The sequence below is a fragment of the Scomber scombrus genome, chromosome 9 (genome assembly GCF_963691925.1).
Source record: "Scomber scombrus chromosome 9, fScoSco1.1, whole genome shotgun sequence".
NCBI classification, from domain to species: Eukaryota; Metazoa; Chordata; class Actinopteri; order Scombriformes; family Scombridae; genus Scomber; species Scomber scombrus.
In genome coordinates this window covers 30026932-30052920 of record NC_084978.1, presented here as the reverse complement: position 1 = coordinate 30052920, position 25989 = coordinate 30026932, and the positions used below count along the sequence as shown (strand labels likewise).

The following is a 25989-nucleotide window of genomic DNA, read 5'->3' as shown; positions in this document are numbered from 1 at the left end:
TTCAACTACTTTTAAGTGACCTTGTTTTCTTTCAGAGGATCTTTGCATGTGCAGTGTACCGCACATTCTTTTGAAACTAATTGTATAATTTGAATTTGCATTCAATCAGTTAGAGCTCATCACCTCAGGAATAGTAGAGATATTATGTTAAAGTGCGCAACGTAATGAGATTGAACTGTGAATTCAGCCCAGTCACACGCTAAATGCTCTTCTATAGTTTCACAGTGAGGAAGAAGAAGTGCTAAAGGTTCAAATGAGGAAAATGTGTTTCATCAGCATCGCATGCAAGCCTGGAGGTAAACGTAGAATGAGATACATAAAGTCACGCTGCATAAGCTCACACACACACACACACACACACACACACACACACACACACACACACACACACACACACTTAGATGCATACAGAAACAAAATGCATTCAGAGACAAAAAAACAGTAGACCATATCTCTTAATTACAAATTCTACACTTAATAAAACTTAACATAATTATGACTTAATATCTCAGAATTGTGAGAAAAAGATCTCACAATAATGAAATCCAAAAACAGGTGTTATGGTGTATTATGTATCCTGTCAGATTCTGTGACTTGAGTTTCATTATGTTTCCTCTGTGAATGTTTTTATACCTTATAGCATACTGTATCTTGATAGCTATTACCAAACATATTGCCAGCTTGAATGCAGGACTTTGTACCCATAATGCATCAGTACTGTTAGCTGGTCCTAAACTGACTCCTGCTCCTGAGTGACTTGAAGTGCGTCAGAGTGTTTTCCAACAAGGAGGAAATCATAGCAAAATTCAATCACATCATAACTAACTCACTCAATATGAGAACCACTATCATAAGCATCTTTCCTTTCCCTAATGATGACAAAATCCAGGTCCCATCTTCACTTTTCTTGTAATGATGACATTGTTTGATTCATTTGTTTTGTGCATATATGAGACACTGTCTGAGCTGACAAAAACATATTTTATTTACCTTTTTAATCTCCTCAGTAGTTGTGGAAAAAAAAAACACCTTCATCTCTGGACCAATCCCCACACTGGGTTATGGTTCTTTATCTTCATACCTGGCTCCAGTCTGTTTGCACAGCACATCATTTTGGTTTGAATCACATCTTTGACCTGTTCTGGGAAATCCTCTCTGTGTATACTTTATAGTATCCAACAACACTCACTAACCCTCATTCACTGTATATACACCCGATTTGACTGTTATCATTCTACTAAATAGGTGTAATCAGCACACATAAGCCCCATAGATATGGGGTAGTAGGGGCTTTCTAACCTACTAGTAGGTTGAATTTCAGTGATCATATCTTAGTATATTAGTTGTATAGTAGTAGTTGCTCTATCATAAGCAATGCATTGAGATTTCAGGTACTGAATCATCATCCTGTATGGAGGTGTGGAGTCACACATCACTAAGAGTATTGTATTGTGCTATTGTACCATGAATTATACCAATAATCAGGGGCAGCTGTGGCTGATGAGGTAGAGCAAGCTGTCCACTAATCAGAAGATTGGAGGTTCGATTCCCAGCTCCTTCAGTCCACGTGTCGATGTGTCCTTGGGCAAGATACTTAACCTCAAATTGATCCCTATGGCTGCGTCAATGGTGTGTGAATGTTAGCTTCCTCCTGATGAGCATGTTGGCATGCTGTGTGGTAGCTCCTGTCATCAGTGTATGAATGTGTATGAATGGGTGAATGTGATATGTAGTGTAAAAGTGCTTTTAGTGGTAAAAAGACTAGAAAAGAGCTGTATAAGTACAGTCTATTTACTATTTAACATTGCTTTTTGAGGGCACTATATATACACGGTCGCCCATGAAGTTGGAATAAAATATTTTTTACCTCTTTCCATGAAATGATTGTGAAAATGTGATGTACTCTTGATAGATAAAGTGTATATATTCTCAAAATTGTATTGATCAATCTCATTGCACATTAAGGTGTAAATACAGTTCATACTGTACACTAGGGCTGTGTGATATGATTATATATAAAATGTCTATCGTTTTATATTTTGCTCTATCGTCTATATCGCTGTTACGCAAATCACTTGTTGTGGAGTCTGTCCATCTTTTGTGTGGATCACATTGTTAAATGACTCTTCTTGGTAGTACGTTTAAGTCAAGTCAAGTCAATTTTATTCATAAAGCACATTTAAAAACAACCTCAGTTGAACCAAAGTGCTGTACAGTTGTTAAAATACAATATAATCACACACAAATATAATAATAAGTAAAACAGTAAAGGAATAATAAGAGCTCAATTTAAAAAAAACAAAAAAAACTTTAACTTTTAGCTGCTGCCAACACGGACCAAGTATTTATTAATTGAATTAAAATGTGCTATACTGGGATAGGTATCATTATCGGGATATAAAAAGACCGATATTGGGATATGAAATCATGGTCATATCGCTCAGCCCTACTGTAAGCTTTATTGTAAATGATTGTAGATAAGAAGTGATTGTGAACTGAAACATGATGGAAAAGATGGACATCAGAATGCTCCAATATTCCTAACACTGCTGCCTGCATTGTATTATGAAATGTTTCTGATATGAATTCATGCATCCATTGCTGTGTTGATGAGTGTTTCTGTCATATTCAGGTGTCTATGATGTTAATCTCTTAGGTTTTCTCAAAATATGACAATTAAATCAAGTCTGTCATAAAAGAAGAATTAGCACATTGTTTGCTGATGTCAGTTAATAATAGATAGATATTGACTGAGAAGCCTCATATTACTCTCTCACATTTTACATGCTGTGTTTATTTGCTCCAAATATCCAGAGTGCCTGCTGAATAAACATCAGCTCTACACAACTACCATGTTAAGCAGCAGCTCTACTGTATATGTGTGGAGTGTTTTTTTTTCAGTTCTTTCTGTTATTTTCTTCTAGTATCTCTCCATCTTTCCTCATCTCTCTATGTTCATGTAGTAGATCTGTGAAGCCCTGTGACACGAGCTCCAGTATTGCTCCACATTCTCTACTTTTCGCCTCAGTTTTGGCTGCCGAGAGAGAATTTCGGCACTTTTACCTTTCCGCTGATTTTTTTATGGAGTTGTACCTCATCTAAAATCTTCATGTCATGAATTGTATTTATCATTTTCCTGTAATCGTCACTGACAATGTCCACGATGGCAGCTGTTCATGTCGCTTAATGATTAAAAAAGTAGGAAAAAGGAAAAAAAGGAGAAAGGGGAAAATGATTATTCCATCCAGACACCATTTTGTGCTTGGTGACTGTCTGAAGTGTTGTCTGGTTGGTGCCAATGTTAAAATGTATCTATATGAAATCATGATTGAATATTATTTGAATGTGTCTGAGTATTGTGCAGGTTCTATGTATGAGCATGGTGTTATGTTCCTACCACAGTAATATGATCTATCTGATCTTTACACCTTCACATTTCCTTCAACACATCTCCCTCCATCTCTTTTCTCCTGTCTTAGGTGTGTCGCCATTCTCAGCGCCCATCTTCCCCTTCCCTCCCTCCCCCACCGACTGCGTCGAGGCTCATCGGGTGTGCTCTGTCGACCCCCAGTGCGAGGCGTTGTACCGGGGCTTGGAGCTGTGCGCCGCCGACGCGGCGGTGTCCCCGCTGGGGGAGCAAGCGGCGGCCGAGTGTCTGGAGAGACAGGACGCTCTGCTGTCCAAACACAGCTCTCTGTTGGCATGCAAGTGCCAGCGTGGCTTCCGCAAAGAGGAGCAGTGTCTACGCATATACTGGAGGGTTCGCCTGCTGCCAGGTCAGTCACGGCTCTGGGGGTGAGGTGGTGAAAGCAGGTCTGTGTCATGTATAGCAGAGAGGCTTAATGTGAACAATGCAACATAATTGGTTTTCACATTGTGATTTAGGTTTAAGTGATTATCCACATTAATTCATATTAAGCTCCTTTTCATTCTACATTGCAATTTTTTTATTTACAAAATTATGAGATATCAAGTCTTTAAAAAAAAAAAAAATTTAAACAAATTCTAATCATTGGATTCACTCAAGAATTTTCATTTTCCACCCATCCATGCATTACCAATATCTACTTATCCTGTGGGGTTGGAGTATGTACTTAGTGAGTGGTGGGTTACAGTAAGTATGTAAAGTAAACTTTATGTATAGAGTGCTTTTCACAGTCACAAGTCACAAAATGCTTTACATAGGCAAGATAAAACATACACAAAAAAAGATAATACAACAATCCACACATACACAAAATATATGTTTCTATGTACATATACACACATTCATATACTAAAATTAAATTAAATAATGTATACATAGAATAATGTTGAAGCTTGGTGTCTACAGATTACCCAATTTTTTAATAAATGTGTTTTTAGCGTTTTTTCAAATTAATAAAGAGAGTCAGAATCAGTACACTCTGGATATGGTCACATGCTGCAAAGCTGCACTAAATGTTTTATGAGAGTCACTCATTGTCACAAATCCATAGAGAATTATCAACAGGTTTGCAGTTCCCTTCAGGTCTATGGAGGATTTTAGCTTATTTCAGCTGAATGTTTTGATTTTGGTCACACACACAGTCAGAGACAGTTAAAGACTAGTCGGTGAACATAGTGGAGATATGTTTTTCAGCAGTTGGTAGAGACCAAACTAAACTTAAAGTGCCACACACGATACCTGTAATTGCCTCACTAAAGGATAAGGCTAGACTTTTCTGTGCTTTTCTTACTGTAAACAAATAAAATGCATTATTTTTCTTCTCAGTGGTTGAATCTATAAAAACAGCTCACAAATATATCACATATATATATATTTTTAAAGTAATTTCCTCAAGCTGTGTACTGTAGTTTTTAGAAAATGTCAATGAAACAGGAGGAAATAGTACATTTGTTGGGTACTATTTTCAGCAGCGGATGAATCCTAGTGAGAATTTCTGGCAGCAGTTATGTGTGCGGGACTGAGTCAAAATAAACTACAGTGTGTGTGTTCATGGTCATGAAGGAAGGATGTCAACCAGTGCAACTGTATTACTCAACAAACCATGTGGAGCAGATGAATATCAGGCTCTCATACACACAATACATGTCAGTAGGATAGTTGGTTTTCATAAGATTTGGGACCTGAAACACCTTACTGACAAATAAGTTGTCAGAGTACAGGTGAGCATATGTGATATAGTAGGTTGAGCATTGATAACAAATATCGAGACACATTGACAAGACCCAACTTTTATGTGCACTTACATAACAAACTATTTATTCAGGTGTTTTAAGGCACATCTTAAGCTGTCTGGGTGGTTATCAACTTCCCATTGCTATGGTAACAGATAGAAACATTGTCTGTGTGCTGAATCTTTCTCACTTTCATGCTTAACTAATTGTACATTTATTCCCTAAATCCAGAAACATTGTTATCCAACCTAATTTCCATTTTAAATTTAAACTGGTTTCCTTACCCCAACCAACCTCGCATAGAGGTGAAGGCTAGTTGACACACACACACACACACACACACACACACACACACACACACACACACGCACACACGCACACACACACACACACACACACACACACACACACACACGGTAGCATATCCAGAATGCTGGTGTGATGTGTGCATCAGTAAGTGAGCTAACACTAGCCGGCGGACTCCTCCTCCCCTGTGGCCTATTAGTCAGCGGAGCATTAGTGTAATTACACACTCTTCAGTTTCTAACGCTGCTAGGCTGCTCTAGCGTGTCATTACCATAAATATATAGCCTGGAATAGGATTTACATACATAAACACTTTTCATGCCATTGCATTCTTGATTGAGTTTGTACTTTGGAGTGTGTTTAAATAATTTGCAGGAACAAACGTCCACTAGTCAATCAAGACTGTTGTTAATGGGTTCCACAACTGGACAAAAGCTGCCCTGAAAAACATTAGCTCATGATCACTTTGGGTGTGTCGTAATACCGTTCTTATGTTAGCCCTCATTTTGTCCAAGTTGATGAGATTTCCTGTAAATGACTGATGAGAGATTGAGGTAATGGTTGATGAAGGTTGTTTTTATATAGTTGTACTGCATGGATATAAAGCTTTCAGTGCAAATATGTATTCAGGTTATTAAAAGGAAAAAAAAACAGAAGAGAACATTTTAAGAGTAGCAAAAGCGAAATGAAAAATTGCAGCAGTAAGAAAGGAAATTACATCCATAATTTCTTAATATCTTAAATAACAATGTAATGAACAGGTCAACATGTTGGGAACACACTTATTTCTCTTCTAAAGTTACATAAGAAGACTGATGTCATTCTCTTGTCTGTGGGTCAAGCACAAAGCTGGAGGTAAGAGGTGATTAGCCTAGATCAGTGATTCTAGGTACACTAAAATGACACAAATTAGACCCTCATTGGATAAGATTTTGGCCCAGGTCCCCCATCTGATAAGATTAGGGCTGGGTATCAGTACCCAATACCTTTAAAGTATCGACCGAAATAAATTGATACCAATTAGTATCAAAACGTCTCCCTTCAAATGATACCTGCAATGGATCCTTTTTTCCACCTAGAGCTAGAAAATATGACTATTTGTATGGAGTGTTGGCCCACTACTACAGCTACAACCCGTCTGCTGTGGTGGATTTGAGTCAGCGTGCTTAGCAGTTCAGCAACCAAGATGCCATCTCAACGCTCTAAAGTGTGGCTACGCTACACACCCGCTACACTAAATGTGTAATGGGTATCAAATGAAGTACTCAATTGGTATCAGTATCACTTTACGGGTACTTGGATTGGTACTGGTATTGTGATTTTTTAAACGATACCCAGCCCTAAATAAGATGTTTACTTTTAGATATTTTATTACAGAAAATGTGTGAAACCCGTTACTAAATAGTCACAGGTTCCGTCACTGTGTTACTAATGGATAAAAATGAATTATTCCCCTTTTTTGCTGGGGACCCTCTGGAAGCCCTTCAACCCAGACACCACTTGGAGAACCACTGGCGTAGATGATCAAAAAAATGTTTTAGCACATAAATGCTTGCTTCAAAACAAAAATGTAGTTTTATCATTTCTGTTTGTGTATGAATTAAGTAAACCAGTTACAACGTGGTGATTAGTGAGCTTTACTGGTGTTGGCAGGTGTATTTTGAACTTTGGACAGAGCCAGGATAGCTGTTTTTTTCCTGCTTCCAGTCTTTTCTAATGGGAAATTCAGTGCCATCTTCAAACACTGTACTACAGTTATTTTAGACCTTTATGTTGGTGCTGAGCCAAGTTTGAATGATTACCATCCACACATACAGACACATACCAAACAAAGTCTTCAAAGCAAAAATACACTGCTCTTCTAAAATAAAACTGTCTACGATCGCTAATGTTACACACTTCTGAATTAGGGATGTCAGTTTCGGTTAATTTTACTTTCGATACACTGACACCGGTTAATCGTAACTAACAAGTTCATTTGTAAGAAAAGTTGTGACGCAGTCTTCGTTTACGAAAGCTGACCACCCATCAGTGGTCAGAGCTAGCTTGTCTGCCCTGGTTAGCCTGACTTTTAGTTAATCCTTCTTCATCTCAAAGTGTTTTCAATGTGTTTAGTCAGAGTAGCTCTGGATGGCATAACGTACCAAACTAGAGCTTTCAGTTACTCACCCTCTGCCACACTGATTGGCATCATATCAGTCTCAATCTTTCGGCACACCAACTGGGTGATGACCAAATAACAAAGTAACATCTACACCGTTATTACAGATAGACCGTCAGCTTAACATGCCAGGCTAACTATGAACTGTGTGACTTTATATCCATGCTATGAAGTCACCATAAACCCACCTGTCACCTGCCAGCAGCATGGCACAGCTACGCTAATGATGCTAGCCATGCTAACTACCTGCTAGTTACCATGCAGGCTGGTAAAATAGATCCGTTGCATCTCTTTGTATCTGCTGGCTGGTGCTCCTTTCAATGTCAGGCCCTCCTTTTGAGGCTTGTCTGTCAGTAGATATGTGTTTTTAAAACTTATTTAAGGACCATGCTCACTCTTAGTCCTCAAGGTACTGAAATTTGGCACTGAATAATCTAAGGTGAAGTTATGAGTTCAGTACCCAACTCTAGTATGCACATTAACCTATACACCTACATGCGTACCTGGTTAAAAATACTCTTGGTGGTTAACTGATAAACAGTTAATCACTGACATTCCTAATTTGAATGCTGAGCAGGAAATGTTTTCCAAGATTAATTACTTAGCCTACCTGAGCAAGTAGAGTAGCTCTTATCAAACATGAGGCGCTGCAGGGTGACTGATCTCTGTTGGAGACTTGGCATGCAGAATACTGACTGATAGGGAAATATAAACATGGTCTTCTTATCCACTTTCTTATTCAGCTTATAATATATTTGCTTCATACAGATGTACACAGCTCTGTCTTTGAAGTGACAGTGACAGCCACCAATCAATGTCAGCACTCAGTCCAGTTACAGTGGGCTGACTCAGACACAATTTGTCTGTTTTAAGCCTCACTACTATCTGTGTAGCTCTAGGGATGCCAATGTTAGTCGGTTGGTCCATCACTTTGGTTCAAACTGACACTCATGTTCCCCATAGAATGAATCCTAACAGTGAAACTTTCACTTTCATTTTGTCCCACCAACAGGTTGACATTTTTTGCGTTTAGAGTAAAATATCTCAACATTGAGTTGATTGAACTTTCATGTATTGGTGTAAAATTGGGTATAGACATTTATGGTTTCCAGAATTCATCTAGCACCCTCCTGAGGTCAAAATTGTCCAGTACTTTGGTAAATGACCTGCAAATCAGCCTCAGCTATACTTTGTGTTTAGTACTAATCAGGAGATGTTAGCACATTAAACTGAAATGGTGATGAACATAGTAAACATTACAAAAGTCAAAGTCTCAGACCAGTCATCCTTTGCTTTTTGATCTAGCAAAGCCATCACTGCAAACCCTCTGCTTTCTGTGGCTGGAAGGAAAGAACATAAATATGACCTTCTCACTGTCACTCAAGATCAGAAAGTGCTGGAAAGGATGTAAACATACATTTCATGGGGAATTTAATTAAAGCACAATACAACCTGATCATGTACCAGAAGGTGAAGTATAAATCAAAAACCTACTCTGAGGCAAGCTGGAATATTCGAATGAGCAAAGGGATGGTTTTACTTCAGGGACCCTTCTGCACTGCAGGGGAAGCAGGAGGGAGGCCTTTTGTTCTCCTAATTATCTTTGTGAAGTAAATGTCAATTTGACACAGTGAACTGTCTGAAAATACACAGAACGACTTCATTTCGACCTAGACTCAGCTATAACACCAAATAATTTGCTACGCAAACAGAGCAACATGCTAGTGACGATAGTTTAACCATGTTTGATCTGTTATCAAAGAGCATACTGTATGTTGATGGTGCAGATGACTCATGTTCACAGGTCTTCTTATCATTGAAGGAGTTTCCACCACTGTCATATCTCTTTCCTATATCACTGTGTCTCATCATTTTATTTACTCTTCTGTGTGTCATCTCTTACTACTTCCTCCCACCTTTATAAAGCGTTCACTTGGGGAAAGAAAGAAAGAAAGAAAACTATATAGTTTTTAGTGAGTCTGTACATGTGTGTGTGTGTGTGTGTGTGTGTAAGAGAAGATGGAGAAGTTATAGATTAAGTAAAGAAGGTTAAATAATAATATTACAAATGAAAATATGTTTTTAAAAAAAGAAAAAAGAAGAATTGAGTGAATAAAGGAAAATAGACTTGTTCTTGTGGGAGTGAGGAGTTTTAAGAGTTCTAAACTCTTTAACTGGACCAAGTCTTTGTAGTTTCCTCAATGAAGTTCCGTACAGAAAAAGTAAAACAGTTTTGTGGAGTGCCTCAAGGTTCAGTCCTGGGCCCCATTCTTGGTCATAATAAACACGGCCAGCTTCACACCATTTTTTTTTTTAACTGTGAACATCTTAATAATGTTCAGACCATTTAATGATTACACTGATATTACTGCATTTGAAGGATGTCACATTTAGTTTCATTGTTGTTTTTCCATTTTGAGTTGCTTTCTTTCCCTCATTGTTTGGTCTTTCCAATCTAATTCCAATGTTTCTGTGTTTCTTTTCTCTAGAGGACTATGAGCTGGAAATATCTCCTTATGACAACACGCTAATGGATACTCGTATGGCCTCGTTAGTGGCAGGTAAAACACACTCTGACATGTGTCACTCAAGCAGTCTATGTTATGATTCAGTTGTTGAAGTCATTGTCCATCACTGTCACACATGAATTATTTAATGGCAGACAGCTTCATAGCTTCATAGCTGAATCAATAAGTTATGTATTATGGTCTGTTTAGACCAGGGGTTAAAGTGGGATATGGCAAGTCAGGGAGTCTGATGTAACCTCAAAATAACTCCTAAATTCATTTGTACTGTGAGCTCCGGTGGACTAGTTATCATTGTGTGTTGAGTGTGGGGGCGTGGCAACATTAGGGACAAGGAACAAGGAGCGTCAAGCTGCAGCACATGAAAAATTAGCTTGCTTGACATTACTACGTATAAAACTGCCAATCAGGTTTATCTTTTTATTAATCACATGTATTGGACTTCTATTCTGGATCGTTCCATCCCACTAAGCCAATTTCGCCATGTTTACTCGCCCAAAACAGTCAAAATACGTTATTGTACAACGGTGTCTGATGGAGTGTGTCCTGGTCTTTCTCCTGTTAACCTCTCCTCTCTATACATTCATAAAGCACCACAATACGCACAACTGTTTCACTCAATTTAAAACAGTTTAATCTCATGCTGATATGTATTTGTATCTATTCGCATCGCCTGGTATAAATTCATGTCTACTCATGTCTTTACAATGACTTTCTATGTGATCGCACCACACCAAAAATTCACTTCGTGTTTGGTCTGAACACACCATTAGTCGATATGTATCAATCAATACAGATTTAGTTACTAGTGACTGAGTCTCTTTTAATTTGTCTTCTCCAAAGTCTCTGTATATTAGAGAGTTACGACATGTTTTCGCCCTGCTGGCCTTGGGGGCAAGGCATTGGGTTGTCAGTCTTTCAGTCGTTCCATCCAACATTTTGGTGCAGAGAAAATATTGACAGCTGCTGGCCAGATTGCAGTAATGTTTGAACACCCGAGGATGATTCCTAAATATTTGTACATACAATATGTGTCCCTAGATCTTTCCTCAAGAGCCAGAGCCACTCCTAAAGTTCCCCTTGACCAATATTTCTAGCTTGACAAGCGATGCAGTTCCTTTTTATATATTATACATATATGTATTCATGGACACCAGAGAAAGAATTCATGCAGCCCAGAGGATGCTTTGACACTTTGAGTCTTCCTTCAGGACAAAGTAACTTCTTTAAAACTACAAACTATAGATGCACACACACAGGTATTTTATGTTTATTAATTAAACATCTCCTTATCCCCTCAGCATCACCTTCCAAGCAACTAGATGGTGAGAACCAATGCTTGAAAGCAGCTCAGGACTGTGGTCTGTATGAGAAGTGTGGCTCCCTGCGTTCAGAGTACGTCCTGGCCTGCACCAAGCGGGTGCCTCAGACCAACCGATGCAATCAACACAAGTGTCACCGAGCCCTGCGACGCTTCCTGGAGCGGGTGCCTGAGGAGTACAGTTTGGGCGTCCTGTTCTGCCCCTGCACTAACACCATGTGTGGTGAGAGGAGGAGGAAAACCATCGTACCCTCCTGCTCCTACCAGGAGATGGATGGCATTCAACCCAACTGCCTCCACCAGCAGAGCTTCTGTCGCCGGGACGACCTCTGCAGGTTAGACATGAGGCCCAGACAATATATGGGCTACCACATATGGGGGAATTTGATCACATTTGTATTGTTTTATTTTTTATTGTTTTATTATGGAATTGTAACATGCTACTGGGTCCTATAAAATGTGTATTATTTACTGTAAATGTAAATGGTGTTGCTTTGTTAACTAAATTGTTTGCTAAATGATTATTATGGTTAAGCTCTCATCACATCATAAAGTGCTGCAGCAAAATGTACGTAACAGGTGGTGCTGTAAACTACTAGCTAGCTGTCGAGGTACTGTAGATGTCAAACTAACCAGGAACATGGTAATTAGCTAGGAAATTGCTTGAGCTAGATGGCCATAATAGTTCTCCAAGGGAGCTCGCTCACAAGCTAATTAGCTAGGTCGCTCACTCTTCATTAAAGCAATGTAAGCTTTTTGTATCATTGGCTCCTGTCTCAGAAAACACGTCTTATTTATGAAGCTGCTTACACTCTGCCAGAGGAGGATTAAATAGAACTGGATGACTAATCTGATAGCTTCTATTTTGGACCCTGTGTCTCCCTGTTCCTTACTGTCAGGATGGTCTTTAGGTGATAATTATGATAACTATGATGATGAGATAAGGAAGAAGAGACAACTATTCATTTTACCATCCCACAAATGTTTAAGTGCTTTTCCAGTCTAATATGTTTAATGTATGGGGTAAATAGTGAATACTTGGCACAACATATGATCCCATTCATTCTGTTACTGATGAAAAAAGCAAAAGGCCCTCTCTAGAGGCAGTGTTTGGTTTGTCCATTCTGGTCTACTGTAGAAAAATGGCAGTGTCTCGATGGAAGAGGACCTGCTCCCTGTGTAAATATTAAAAGGTTCATTCTAAGATAACAAAAAAACAACAATTCTTATTCCAGGTGATTATGCTCCATTTAAAACATACTTATGAATATTATATTCAGTTTCTGCCAAGTCTGTTAGGCTAAATGCCACTAAATTCTACACACTGCACCTTTAATAAAATAGGAGAGAAAAGGACTGTAGGAACACTGAATCAGAGCAGATATAAAAATAAGATGGAAATCATGAAAGGAAAGAGAAAAAGGCAAAAAATGTGTCAGTACTAAATAAAAAAAATGTTTTGGATTTACAACCCCCACATCCTTAGCTTAAATTTACAGGCTCGCACACACACCCCAACATACATACCCACCCAAATTTCCTTCCCACTTATTGTGTTTGATGTTGAGTTGTTCTGTTTTTTGCCAGGTCCAGACTTGCTGATTTCCTTCAAAACTGCCAGCCGTCTCCTCTGAAGGCCAGCGGCTGTCTGAGAGACTCAGCTGGCCTCTGCCTCCGAGCCTACACCGGACTCATCGGTAAGGGGAGGGGGAACTGTTGGGTGGTGGGGGGGTTGTTATGGAGAAAAGATGGAACAAAAAGTTGAATTACATAGCCTGGGTCACTGAACAATTTGGCATTGATTTCGATTTCTAATCAGAATTTGTTTAATCTACTCGTCAGCCGATTGATTTCTGTTAGTTTTATGTATAAAGCATGGGTTTTTGTTTTTTTTTACTTCTTCATATATGGAAGACCATTAGGAACAAAAAAACAGATCATTTTTTATTTAGGTAACTAACTGTATATCTGCTGTTTGATAGATATACCTTTACCTTCCAAGTACTTATATGCCCTACACTATACCCAATTTAAACTGATTTGTAGATAACTACCTAGGTAGCTTAGTAGCTTATCTTATCAAATATTTAATTATGATAACAGATGTTCCTTAACGTAATAGTATATTTGAAAATGTTATGGGAATAAATCTAGAACCGTCTAATAATAGAGTAGTAATAGGTAGTAATACAAAAACTTTATTTCTTAAAAAATTTAAGATGTGAATAAAATTGTTTACTTGGAAGCTTTTAAAAATAAAACATGAGAAGCTTTACTTCAATTGTGAAATCAGTGAATATTGTTGGATGGAAAAGTGGCATCAAAATGTAATTTAAACTTGTAGGAAGCACTTCTCTACTCTTCATCATTTGCTCAGCATCATAAAAAATGTTTTGTTAAATGGGGCAGTCACATGGAAGTTGTGTATGTAGATTAATTCATTACCAAATTAGACTGATTAACGTTCATTTGGGCACTTTGATTTTAATTGACTTTTGTCATTAATATACTTCCGTACATGAGCTTGTCTTTATTACTCCTTGCTGTATGCAACAGCACAAACATAGCTGGCTGGCATGAAGAGAGGGACTGAGATAAAAAGAAAAGAAGTTATGGTTAAACCTAAAATTGTCACGAATGAGTAACAACTACACGAAGGACCTGGCAGCATGTTAAATATGATGCGTTATCTGTAACAGAGCTATAATGCACAGATGTGAATGGATGGGTGGAAGGATATACGGCTGGAGTGGAGAGTAGATGGGTGGAGAAGCAGGAAATGTAGGTAATGGGGTGATCAGACAGAGCAGAAGTGGAGGAGAAGAAGCAGGAAGATAGAAAGTGAGGACACACGACAGCTGACAAGAGATGTGGATGGAGAAGCGTTGAGTGGCTCTCTGCTCGCTCTGACAATGATGGATGACTTTTCTATAAGGCTCATAGCTTTCTTAAAGGCCCAACCCACATAATCCACATATTTACAACAGAGTAGCCCACATGTAGTTTCATTATGTAGTTCCTTTACCACTGATGGTTAGAAGATGTTGAGCTCTCATGTAGCTATATGAGATGCAGGCTGTAAAACTACATTGTATCTGTAACATAATGCTGACCTAAAGCTTCTCTAGCTTCTAAGAAGGTTTATCGAAGCATTATTTGACTATTTATGGTTCTGCACTTACACATTTTGGTAAGATTCTTGGTTTAATAAAGAAGTCAACAGTGATTGTGTTTACTCTATTAGCAAGTTACTATGGCAACAACCTTGAACACACTAAACATGAACCTTAACTTTATATACTAGAAAAACAACTTTTCCTGTGATTATAATCCAGGAAGCAATAATGTTTTCTGACACAACATAATAGAGAAAACAAATTGATATTATATAAATGTAATATCTAGGAGACTGGGAAGGTCTGCACGGTAGAAAAATGCATTCATCAATTGAAAAAACTATGGTAACTATGCTTTGGTAAATAGACAGTTAATGGCTTGTAGACCATTGTATAAAATATAGAAATAATTGAACATTTTAGGAACTTTGCTGTATTGCTTTCTTATGAGAAATAAGAGTTATAACAAGAAACTTGTAAAAAGGGGAAAAAAACAGAAAGACAGGATGTCCTGACTCCAACTTCCAGCTAAGAGACATCATTCATTTTTTCATCTCACTCAAGGAAAAAAAAAGCTAATCAGTGCCTTTACTCATAATGAACTCTTTTATTTAAAGCCTTTTTTTTTGTTATTTGTTGTTGTTAGACTCAGTCATGGTGTTTTCTCACTGACTGCAGCTCAAGATACACGAAATACACACAGAAGCAGTATTCTTCATATCTGTCCATATTTCACTGTTTCTGCTCGTAAATGACTGGCTTTATTTATTTTATTATTAGTTATCACGACTGTTAATTGTGTGTCTGAAATATTTGTTTGGTTTTTATTTTAGGTATGATAATTAAAATGTTAAAATTAAAAGGACAGTAACCTCCTTCTGTTTTGTGCCATAAAGCAATTTATCTGATTTCCTGCCAAGCTGCTCAAAGTAAAATCCAGTGTAGAAGCTCATACTGTAGAGTCTGCCAGTCTTATTGGCCGTGATAATATTTCTTTCTATCATGTTTACATCTCTGAACATAAAGGATAAATGAAACATGTTGCTCCTTTGACTTGTCCGAAGCTAACTTTTTTTTTTATCTATGACCCTCCTGACATGCAGGTACCATCATGACCCCCAACTACATCAGTAACAGCTCTGCAGACGTGTCGCTGTGGTGCAACTGTGAAGGCAGCGGCAACCAGTGGCAGGACTGTCTGAGACTGCAGCACATGTTCACCCACAACAGCTGTCTGCGTGAGTCTACACTCAACAAGTCACAAATATACTTATTGTCTATCATCCCTAAATCTGTGACATTTTGATCAGATTCCATGCAGAAGTTGGTTTCTGGTTGGTTTTGGAATACAGAGAAATGATGATGGTAACTGTTCTTGCTGAGGCTAATCCAGTCTTGATTTCAGTCATACAGTTATTGTCAAGGCTGAATTACCACATGGTCAAAGTAACCAACTGCCTCAGGGCCCCAGACCTCTAGGGGCCCCCAAAGACCTCAGTCCACAGTGTGTCAGTTCGATTCATTTTATTACATTTGTTTAGGAGTTTGCATCACTATAGCACAATATTAAAAAAAGGTGCGAATTCCCAAATAAATCTGTTCTTATATATACATCGGTAACCACATTTTTTCCTCCCATTAGTAGTCTCGTTTCCATTAAATAAGTTCCCGGTAAAATTGAAGAGGCGGGAACTTTACAGCTGTTGTGTCTCCATTGCAGAGTAGGACCTTGATACCGTAGTACCCGTCGGACTGAGGTGGTGATGTAATCATTCTGCAACGGTTTATTTTGGCGCTTTCTGTTGACGTCACATCCTGCTTTGAGTATACCCAGTCGGCACCGAGTCGACCTCGAGCCCCTCCCAGGAATTTTTCGGAGCTGCACGGAGTACAAGTACTGTAAAAGTTCCGGGAGATTGTCCTTCAGGGCTGGTTCCTGCTATGGAGACACACACCGATGGTCATGGCCCCGTAAAATTACCCCAAAGTTCCTGCAATGGGGAAGCCTTCTGCTCACATGCCTGTTAGAGCTGGGCAATAAATCCATATTACATTGATATCGTGATATTTTATAGATATCGCCTTAGATTTTGAATATGGTAATATGGTGATATGGAATAAGTCTTTTCCTGCTTTTAAAGGCTGCATTACTATTACTATTATCTGCCTTTATCCACTCAGTCATTATATCCACATTACTGATTAATTTTTATCAAAAATCTCATTGTGTGAATATTTTGTGAAAGCACCGATAGTCATTCCTACGATATTGTCAAAATATCGTTATCGAAGTATTTGGTCAAAAATATTGTGATATTTGGTTCTGACCATATCACCCAGTCCTAATCCAGCCATGTGACTGCAAACATATTTCTATGAATATTGTTTAAAATAAAGGAACATTAAAAAAACCTTTATTAATGTGTCACCATCACCGTCAAAGATACTGCGGGGAACAATTCAAAGAGAATTAATGAAAGAAAAATGACTTTGACAGAATGTCTGTTGAATCTTCTGGGGTGGCTGGCTCCTGCCGTGATGTTCACAGCATGAACTGAACTCTATCTCTTTATATGTCAGCTACAGTACATCCTACAGCCTCAGCATTCATAAGAGTCTTACAGTTTGTATCCACAGCGCGAGCCGGCGGCAAAAGCTCGAGAGGTGTGAAGAGAGGGAGCCCGAAGGGTAGGAACCCCCCCCCCCTCAGCTGTCACTCAATCACATCAGCTGTCAATAAGGCCGTCGATACACACTGAGCCTGTATGTCCAAACACTAAAGCCTGGATCGATGCGTCGATGCACTTCCCATAAAGCTCGGTGATTTATCAAGCTGCTGACAACTCAAACAATAAAGCTGCCAAATAGATATGTAGGTTCACGCCCACTGGAGATGCAGCGTTGCAGCACACACACACACACACACACACACACACACACACACACACACACACACACACAGAGGCAGTGACGGGGCTTGTGTCTCCATGCAGGTAACTCTATCAGTTGGATGGAGAATCCCGCCTCCCTGCCTGCCGACATCACCCCCCCTCCCGCTCCCAGACCCTCCCCGCTGGTTCAGGAGGACGAGCTGCTGAGCAACAACCACCTGCCCGAACACAACGACATCGTGAGTACACTTGAGCTCATCACTGCACATTTTTTAGATTACCTTTCACACTTTTATCCCGAGGCCTTTTTTGTATTATCTTTTAGGGTTGGAGCTCATCTCGTCACTGTCACACTGAGCAGTGTTTATTTATTCTGATTGTTTTAATCTTTTTAATCTTTTTGACTATATTCTTTAATTTATTTGACTCTTTTTCCTTCGGTTTTAATTTTTCTGCGAGCTCATACTCGTATGATCTTTCTCTTTTCTCTCTCAGACAGCACTGAGTTAGGGATTAGATGTTATGTTTAGATATTTGCCATAATGTGACCAGTAAGTAAGTAATTTGATTTTTTTTAAATTATGACATTCAAAGGTAGTATAAAAGGGACTTTATTATTATGTTATATTAATAAAAATATCGTGTCATATTAATAATACACATTATATTATATAATATAGTTTATTTTATTTTGGTCATTAAACTCAATTACACATGTATAAATAAAGTAAATAATCATATGTCCTTGTTTTTTTCATCTCCCTTAGAAACAGTGACAAACCTATAGGGGGGAAAAGAAAGAAAGAAAGAAAAAAAGAAAGAAGGAAAGAATTTCAATAGATTGAAATAGATCCCAATGTACATAACAAACACAACACATTTATAATAATAGGCTAATAATAATAATAATAATAATAATAATAATAATAATAATAATAATTATTATTATTATTATTATCATTATCAAATAATAACTATTTGCTTTACGGATAAAAATATAAAATACAATACAATAAAACAACAGCAGATAAACATATCAAAATGAATAAATAAAATAATAAAAAGTCTGTAATTAAAAGCCAGAAAAAAAAGCAGGAATAAATTAGTTGACTTATTCTTTCAACTGTATCAGTACTAGCATATACTGCTTCCTTACTTTTGTTTGTCTTTTTTTTCTGTGTGTGTGTGTGTGTGTATGTGTGTGTGTGTGTGTGTGTGTGTGTGTGTGTGTGTGTGTGTGTGTGTGTGTGTGTGTGTCAGAGCCGACTGACAGCACAGTGACAGATAGAGAGCAGCTTTTCCTCCCATCACCAATGTGTCTCAATCTTGGAGTCAAAAGTTCAGGGTTGGAAACCGACAACATATTTAGACTCCACTCCTAAACACAAAGTTGGGTTCACAATCCATTTAACTTGTATCATTTATGCAGCCAGTAATGCTTTTCGGTGGGTCAGAAAGCCTGTCAGTGACGGTTGTCATAGAAGGTCATACCTCTTAACGGTGGAACACAATAGTGAGTCAGCATTTGATTTGAAGATCAAAGGAGTCGCTCTCGGGCAAAAAGTTCTCGGAGCACTTTGGCGAGCCTTCAAAAGATTAACAGTGTGATCCGGCAGCTCCTGAGGCCACGATGATAGCACAGACTTCATGAATACAGGTTGACTTATCCACGACTCAACAGCTCGTGTTGGACTCTAACATGAATTGAAAGAGATGATTAATCCCAACATGTAGATTAATGAAGCAGAATAAAGGAGAAAAAGTGCTTAGCAATGTGTCATGATTAATATGGCAGTTGGCCCAGACCTTAATCAAATGTTGAAGCTGTTTTTGTTAATTGATATGTTTGTTTACTGCTTGTGAAGTGATGTATTATTCAGACTTACAGCCTAACAACTACTGGATTATTTAGGCCAATACAATCATGACATTTGCTAAAATCAGATAATGATATATTGTATGATATCCTTTCTTTTCTTTTACATAAACATGTAATGTACAGGGACATTTCTTGACATTGTGTGTCAGTGGGCTACGTAGTTGAATGGTCTTTATTTTTCAGTGTTATTCACGTTTGTTGCTGAATACGATCTGGAGTCTCCATGGGTTGTTTTATTTTGAAAATTGACAGGATGCTCTATGCTGTTTCTGTGTCTGACTCCTTGTCCAGCTCAATCTGCTATGTGGTGCTTGACGGGGCTTTGAAGCCTCTTATATTGAAAATAGACTCATATTTATATGTGTGTGAGAGTTACTTCTGGCGTACTTCAGAAACGTGCCACATTGTGCCCGGTAGAATCAATCAGTTACAATGTTGGATGTTCATATTAAACGTAGCCAGTAGTGTCAAATAGTGAGATAAACGTAGAAGTGATCAGTGTGAGAAAGAAGCACCGGCTGCTCTGAACGCTCAGTTTCCATCGGTTTTTTCTACTGTCAGCCCGAGCTGATGTCAGCTTGTGACTGATTTCTTTATATGGTCATCTGTGCTAACATTATGGCATTTTTTCTTTTTTGTGGGAGTAGTCATACTGAGCCATGACTCCATTACACAGCAGGGCAAAGTATAATAAGTAGTTTACCTGTTGGAGGTGTGCTGGTTGCCTGCAGCTCTTCATCAAACATCATCATCATCATCATCATCATCACTGTGGCTGTACCTGCTTGTAGTATAACTGACCTGCGGAACAAAGAGCTCTAAATATATCAATCCTTTGTCGTGTCAGCTGGTTTTTAGCACTGCTAATGCTCTGCTAATTCAGTGTGTGTGTGTGTGTGTGTGTGGGCTCATCAGGACGGTGGTCTTAAAGAGACAGGAGCTTGAACTGCCTGTTATAGACAGAGGCTGAACTGAGGGGCTGCATGAAGTGCCAGTATGTGAGTCCTGGAATGAAAATATAGAGCTGGAAATGGGCAATAATAGCTCCTGTTTAATATTTCAGTCCTGGCTGATTTGGCAACATTTGTGGTCAATAGCAGAAACTCCAAGTGCAGTTTAACAGTAGAGAAAACCCTCTGCTGTCTATGAGCAGACAGGAATATAAGAGCAGAGCAGCTAGTGTATGTGTTCACAGTGCTGCCAAACACATGTGGACGAGGAAAACAGAAATTATGGAGAATAATCACCTAACTGACAGAACATGAAGCGAATTTTCACATAGTGTGACTGTGTGTTCATTTACCCCAAACAGCCAAAGTACAAACTGTACTTTAGCGGTAAGCTAGTTAGCAGCGGACGGACTAACTGCGCCTGAGGGAGTGTGTCTGTGTGTTTGTGCTCAGTTTAGTCTGTGACTGAACTCACAACTCAGCAGAGACTCCACTTTATTTCTTTCATTTCCTTCCAGTCTCCCTCCTTTTCCCTCTAGATTTAGTATTCATCGTGGATAAAAGGTCTTAATGAATATGAGTGTGTCGGGTTTTTCAAAGTAAAACTGGTGGTGAAGGTCAGACCTTAATTTAAACCAAAGAAATGTTCAAACTGTCTAATTTCTCTGTAGCAATTAATCAGACGTCACATGTGACACACGGACAAGTCTCGGCCCTGCAGTGTTTTGATTTCGCTCGTATCGGATCATGTGTGAGTCTGCCAGCCCAGTAATGTGCACGCAGTAACACACACAGACATGCAGAAATGTGCTGCAAACACACTCCTGGCTGCCCTTGTCCCACACTGACCATTAAATGTGGTCCAATCCAATCGCGGTGCTGGCTACTGTAACCTTGGCCAGACCACAATCTGCCATGGCTGAGGCTCTCTGGCTCCCAGCATGCCTCACTGCCAGAGATAATCTGGGCCGCCAGACAAGAGGGGATTCCAACTCTCTCTCTTCCTTGGTTGCCCTCCTCCGCTCGCTCGCTCGCTCTCCCTCTCTGTGTCCGTCTGTGTCTCTCTCTCCCAGTGAGCGGATTAGATGAGGTGTTGGTTGGAAGCAGTGCATCAGTCAGGCTTCATTAGTATGAATTTATTCATGCCCATATGTCTCCCCCCACCCTCTTTCTCCTCTTTCCCCAAATCCCCTCCTTCCCCCTGTTTTTACTTCCTTCTGTACTTTTCTTAGTCCTCCCTTCTCTTCTTTTACTCATTCTTTCTCTCTGTTCTAAGTTGCTTCAATCTTGCATCCCGAAGACTTCCCTGCACCTTCTACCTCGCAACCCCCCCCCCCCCCCCCTCCACCCCCTCCACCCACACCTACTCCACATCCACTCATCCGTCCGTCATTCAGCTGCTTGTCTTGTCTCTACGAGGAGCTTTCGCTTGTTTCTCTAAAGTGATTTTTCCAGAAATTGAAAGGTTTCACTTCAAAAAGCTGAGTATCCGCTCTGGCAGCGAGAGGGGGGGGAAAAAAAGGATAAAAAAAGAGTCACGTGATGTTCACAGCTTAGCATTTAGAAGCACAGATGACTGCTCCTTGTTTTAAATGTTACATTTCCACAAGGAATGCAATCAAATATGTATTGACCTGAGGTTTTGATGTCATGATGGATACCAGCAGCCTATTTATTTGGTCATTTACAGAGATATGCATTCTTGTTCTTATATAACTAAAAGCTTAAGTGACTGCATAAGATAATTACATAATTTAGAGCTTAAAAAAGCAATGAGGATCACTGAAGTCAAACTGGAAACAACACATGAACATTTGATAATTAATACACACCTGATTCTAATAATGAACTCGTTATTAAGTAGCTGAAGCTTGTCAAGGGCTTAATAACGAGTTCATTATGAGAATCAGGTGTGTTATAGTGGGGGGGATACCTAAAACATGCAGGGCAGTAGCTCTCCAGGAGCAGGGTTGGAGACCACTGTCCTACACCCTCACAGTATGTTCTGGGTCAATTTTGAATCCCCTTGTCTAAGAATCTGCTAGTGTCCATACTAAATGTTGAACCACAGATGTGTTTAGAAAGCATCAATAGTGGATCTGACTGATCAATAAATGTGATTAAACCTTGATTCATGTTTCAGAGAGCAGAGAGTGTATTTTTTAGCTTTTACACCACTAAACATCTCCTATCACACAATATCATGTCCTTTTTTACCTAAGACATGAAAATATAACATAGCAATAATGATGGAAATGTATTTTATAACTTTATGGAAGTGTGGGGTTTATTGTATAACCATTACAGCCATCAGTCTTCACTGCTACATCATACATAGAAATCCTCATAACTACTAACTTATTAAAACTATTAACTATTCATTTCACTAAAACACATGTCAATAGATACGGAGATAATTTGACAAGTCACAATTTGTAGCACCTATACAAAAGTATAACATTTTAAAATATTTTAATTTTTGTGTATTTTGGGTCAAAAAGTCATTATTATTTTTTACAGCGGTCACATGTCCAAATAAGTCAAATTTGACTCAAACAGTATGTAAGGGTTAAAAATACAGTAAAGTATCTTTTCTTATCCAGATAACATATTCAGATATAGATGGCATGTTTAATATCAGGTGGAAATTGGGTCTAAAGAAGAATACGGTACTAAACAACAGCAACACACACTACATTAAACATGAGTACACAGTGTGTAGAACTTCTCTGGACATGTGCTCATCCTGAAAAAGAACCAACCGCTGTCTGTTTCACTCCAATTATCTTCAAAGAAATATTAACGATGTTCTTCAGGCTCTTTCTGTCCCTCACCAATAAGCAGCAGGATCAAAGGAAAAGGTCACAAGACTCTCAATAAAAGATAGTGAGTAAGAATAGCTGTGCAGACTGGAGAAAGTTAAGCTGAGACAGAAGGTGTTATCTCCGCTGGTCATGCTTAGTATTTTGAATGTCCCACCTAAACATAGAATCTATTTTAACTTAAATGAACAGAATCACTATCACATCACTTCACACAGCCATGATCCAGTTCTGCACCCTGAAGTAGATACAAATTGAACCAAGGCAAGTGTCTTGTTTACAGCCTCGGCAGCTGTCAGACTGGATGATGGAAAGCCAAAAAAAAAATGAGTCAAAAACACCAGTCAAAAAAACCCCCAAACTAAACTCCTTAAACAAGCAGGTATCAGAAGCAGTATTTCAATGAAAGGATAGGATGACATGTTATTATCAGCACAGTAACAATCTACACACATAACCTAGCATGGGCCTTGGGCTTCTCCAGATGTTGATGCATATTATTGAGGAGGAACAGCTGGGCATCTTCAACACTTTTAACACTGAAGTGAATCATACTTGCAACAGCTTTAAAGTTTTTAACAAAGACTGCTTTTGATTAAATTTTAACATACTCGGAAATCAAAACACAACCAAGTGACATATACTGTATAAGAAGAATATAATGACTTATGTAATAAGATACATGATTCGTCAAAGGAGGAATGATTAGTTTAGTTTAGTAATTAGTTTGTACACCTCTGACACTTAAAAGTCTCCGAAAATTGTTTTTTAAATCTCTATTGGGATTATTAAAAATGAATTATTTCTGCAATATCTGAACATAGCAACTCTTGTATGGTGAAGGTTAGAAAAAAAGACTGGATCAGGAGGTAGAGTGTGTCGTCCACTAACTGGAAGATCAGCGGTTCAATACCCGGCTCCTTCAGGTCACATGTTGATGTGTCCTTTGGGCGATTGCTTCCGATGGCTGCGCCAATGGTGTGTGAATGTGTTAGTTTCCTCCTGATGAGCAGGTTGGCATGCTGTGTGGTAGCTCCTGTCATCAGTGTATGAATGTGTGTGAATGGGTGAATGTGACATGTAGTGTAAAAGAGCTTTGAGTGGTTGAAAGACTAGAAAAGCGCTAAATACGTACAGTCCATTTATAATTAAAGCTACTCTTACTTTTCTTGCATTTCACAACAACCCTTCCTCCCTCCCTCCCTCCCTGAAATAGGGTTTGCATTAAGTCACAAGCTGCTTTATTTATGCTTTACCATCACTGACTTATTTGACTACCAGCTGAATAGTAATGCCCAATGTTTATAACTCATAACACCACTCACTGTTACTGATACTACCTGTGCTGTTTGCTAATGCAGATCCCTCCACTTCCTCCTCAGCTGCTTTTTTTTGTTGCTATTGTTGATTTAACTAAGCTCTAATATTCATGGATGTCTCATCACTGTTTGAGTCTTCCCACAAAGAGCAGAGATTTTTCAATTCAATTCAAAACTTTATTAAGGATGCAGCTCATGGAGGGGTCCATATCACAATAAAATAAAGAAAGAATATGAAAGAGAAAGAATAAATAAATAAACAGACAATATCTAAGGATGACATTCCACAATGTGCATTCAGGCTATAACCCCAATGGTTCCACATTGTAGACGAGAACGTGGCAAAACTCAGCTCAGGGTTGGTTAAAGCCAAAATAGAAGCAGAATCAGATAATCTCCATACATCTGTATATAAGATTGCATATGATTATTATTTCATGATATACAAATACTACCAGCCCTGGAAATCAGCACTATACCATCCAGGTCACATCTTGTCTGTGTAATGTGGATTTGTTGGGTTGGATTGGATTGGTTCAATCTGTCCTTGTTTGTTTAGTCCCTCAATGTTGTGTGTTACCTGAATTTTATTTGACTTCACATCTAAGAACTGAGAAATTCTCCAGCTTGTGTCTGCTCTTTTTAAAAAAAAAAAAAAAACTTTCTACAATGTATAAATATCCTGAATTAATAGCTGAGAAATGCCCTGACAAATTTCGTTCACACTGTCTCCTCCTTGTCAGGTGGTGGAGACCGAGGAAGAGGAGGAATTACAAACGCAGATGGAGGAGGAGACTGATGAAGGTGGCCAGTTTGACGTCATCCCGCAGTACTCGGAGAGGGCTACCATCTCTAACCTGGGCTCCTCTGTGGCTGGAGGGGCTGCGTCCCTCACCGCTCGCCCCCCTAAACCCATCCTACTGCTGCTCCTGCTTCTATCTGCCTGCCTCAGCTGGGGGTAGAACAGAGGATACAGAGAAGACACACACACACAGAGATGCACACACACACACACTGGACCTGCCAACAATCCTGGACTGACTGCTGTAAAATTATAAGAAACGTAGTGAAGAAACGGACTTCACCTTTTGTCAGTAGCATCCCCTTGATTCCCCACTCCTTTCCTCGCTTCTCTCCCTCCCGCTTTAATTGAAAATGGCACTTTGTTTAATATCTGAGTGCAGCTGCAGTGGTGCGTCTCTGTCAGGAGTAGAGGAGAGCCGGTCGTATTAGAGTGTTCACATGCTGCCATCGACCAATGAGCATAATGTAGCTGTTAATCTCATAGGTCTGGAGAAATGTCTTGGTTTGAGGGGTTTGCACATAAATACCAGTTGAACATGGTGATGTTGCCTGCTAGCTGTTATTACAATTATAATAATATCAATTTCTGACAGGTACAATAACTCCCAAGAGGCAAAAGTATGAATAATATTGAATTAATAAATATTAACAGTACGAAATGATGCAACTATTGAAAAAGCAGCTATAGGCTAGTTTGTACACAGTTTGTCTGGTTTAGCTTAATAACTAGCTGCT

The 25989-nt window shown here is 38.9% G+C and overlaps 1 protein-coding gene across 1 annotated transcript; it reads left to right on the top strand.

The window, feature by feature from the left end:
- The first annotated feature begins 262 nt into the window (after positions 1-262).
- LOC133985652 (GDNF family receptor alpha-4-like) lies at positions 263-25412 on the top strand. Its single transcript, XM_062425303.1, has 8 exons — positions 263-296; positions 3480-3776; positions 10117-10188; positions 11454-11808; positions 13061-13170; positions 15693-15827; positions 17583-17719; positions 25194-25412. The coding sequence occupies exons 1-8, from the start codon at positions 263-265 to the stop codon at positions 25410-25412; spliced, it is 1359 nt and encodes a 452-aa protein (XP_062281287.1).
- Positions 25413-25989: the final 577 nt, after the last annotated feature.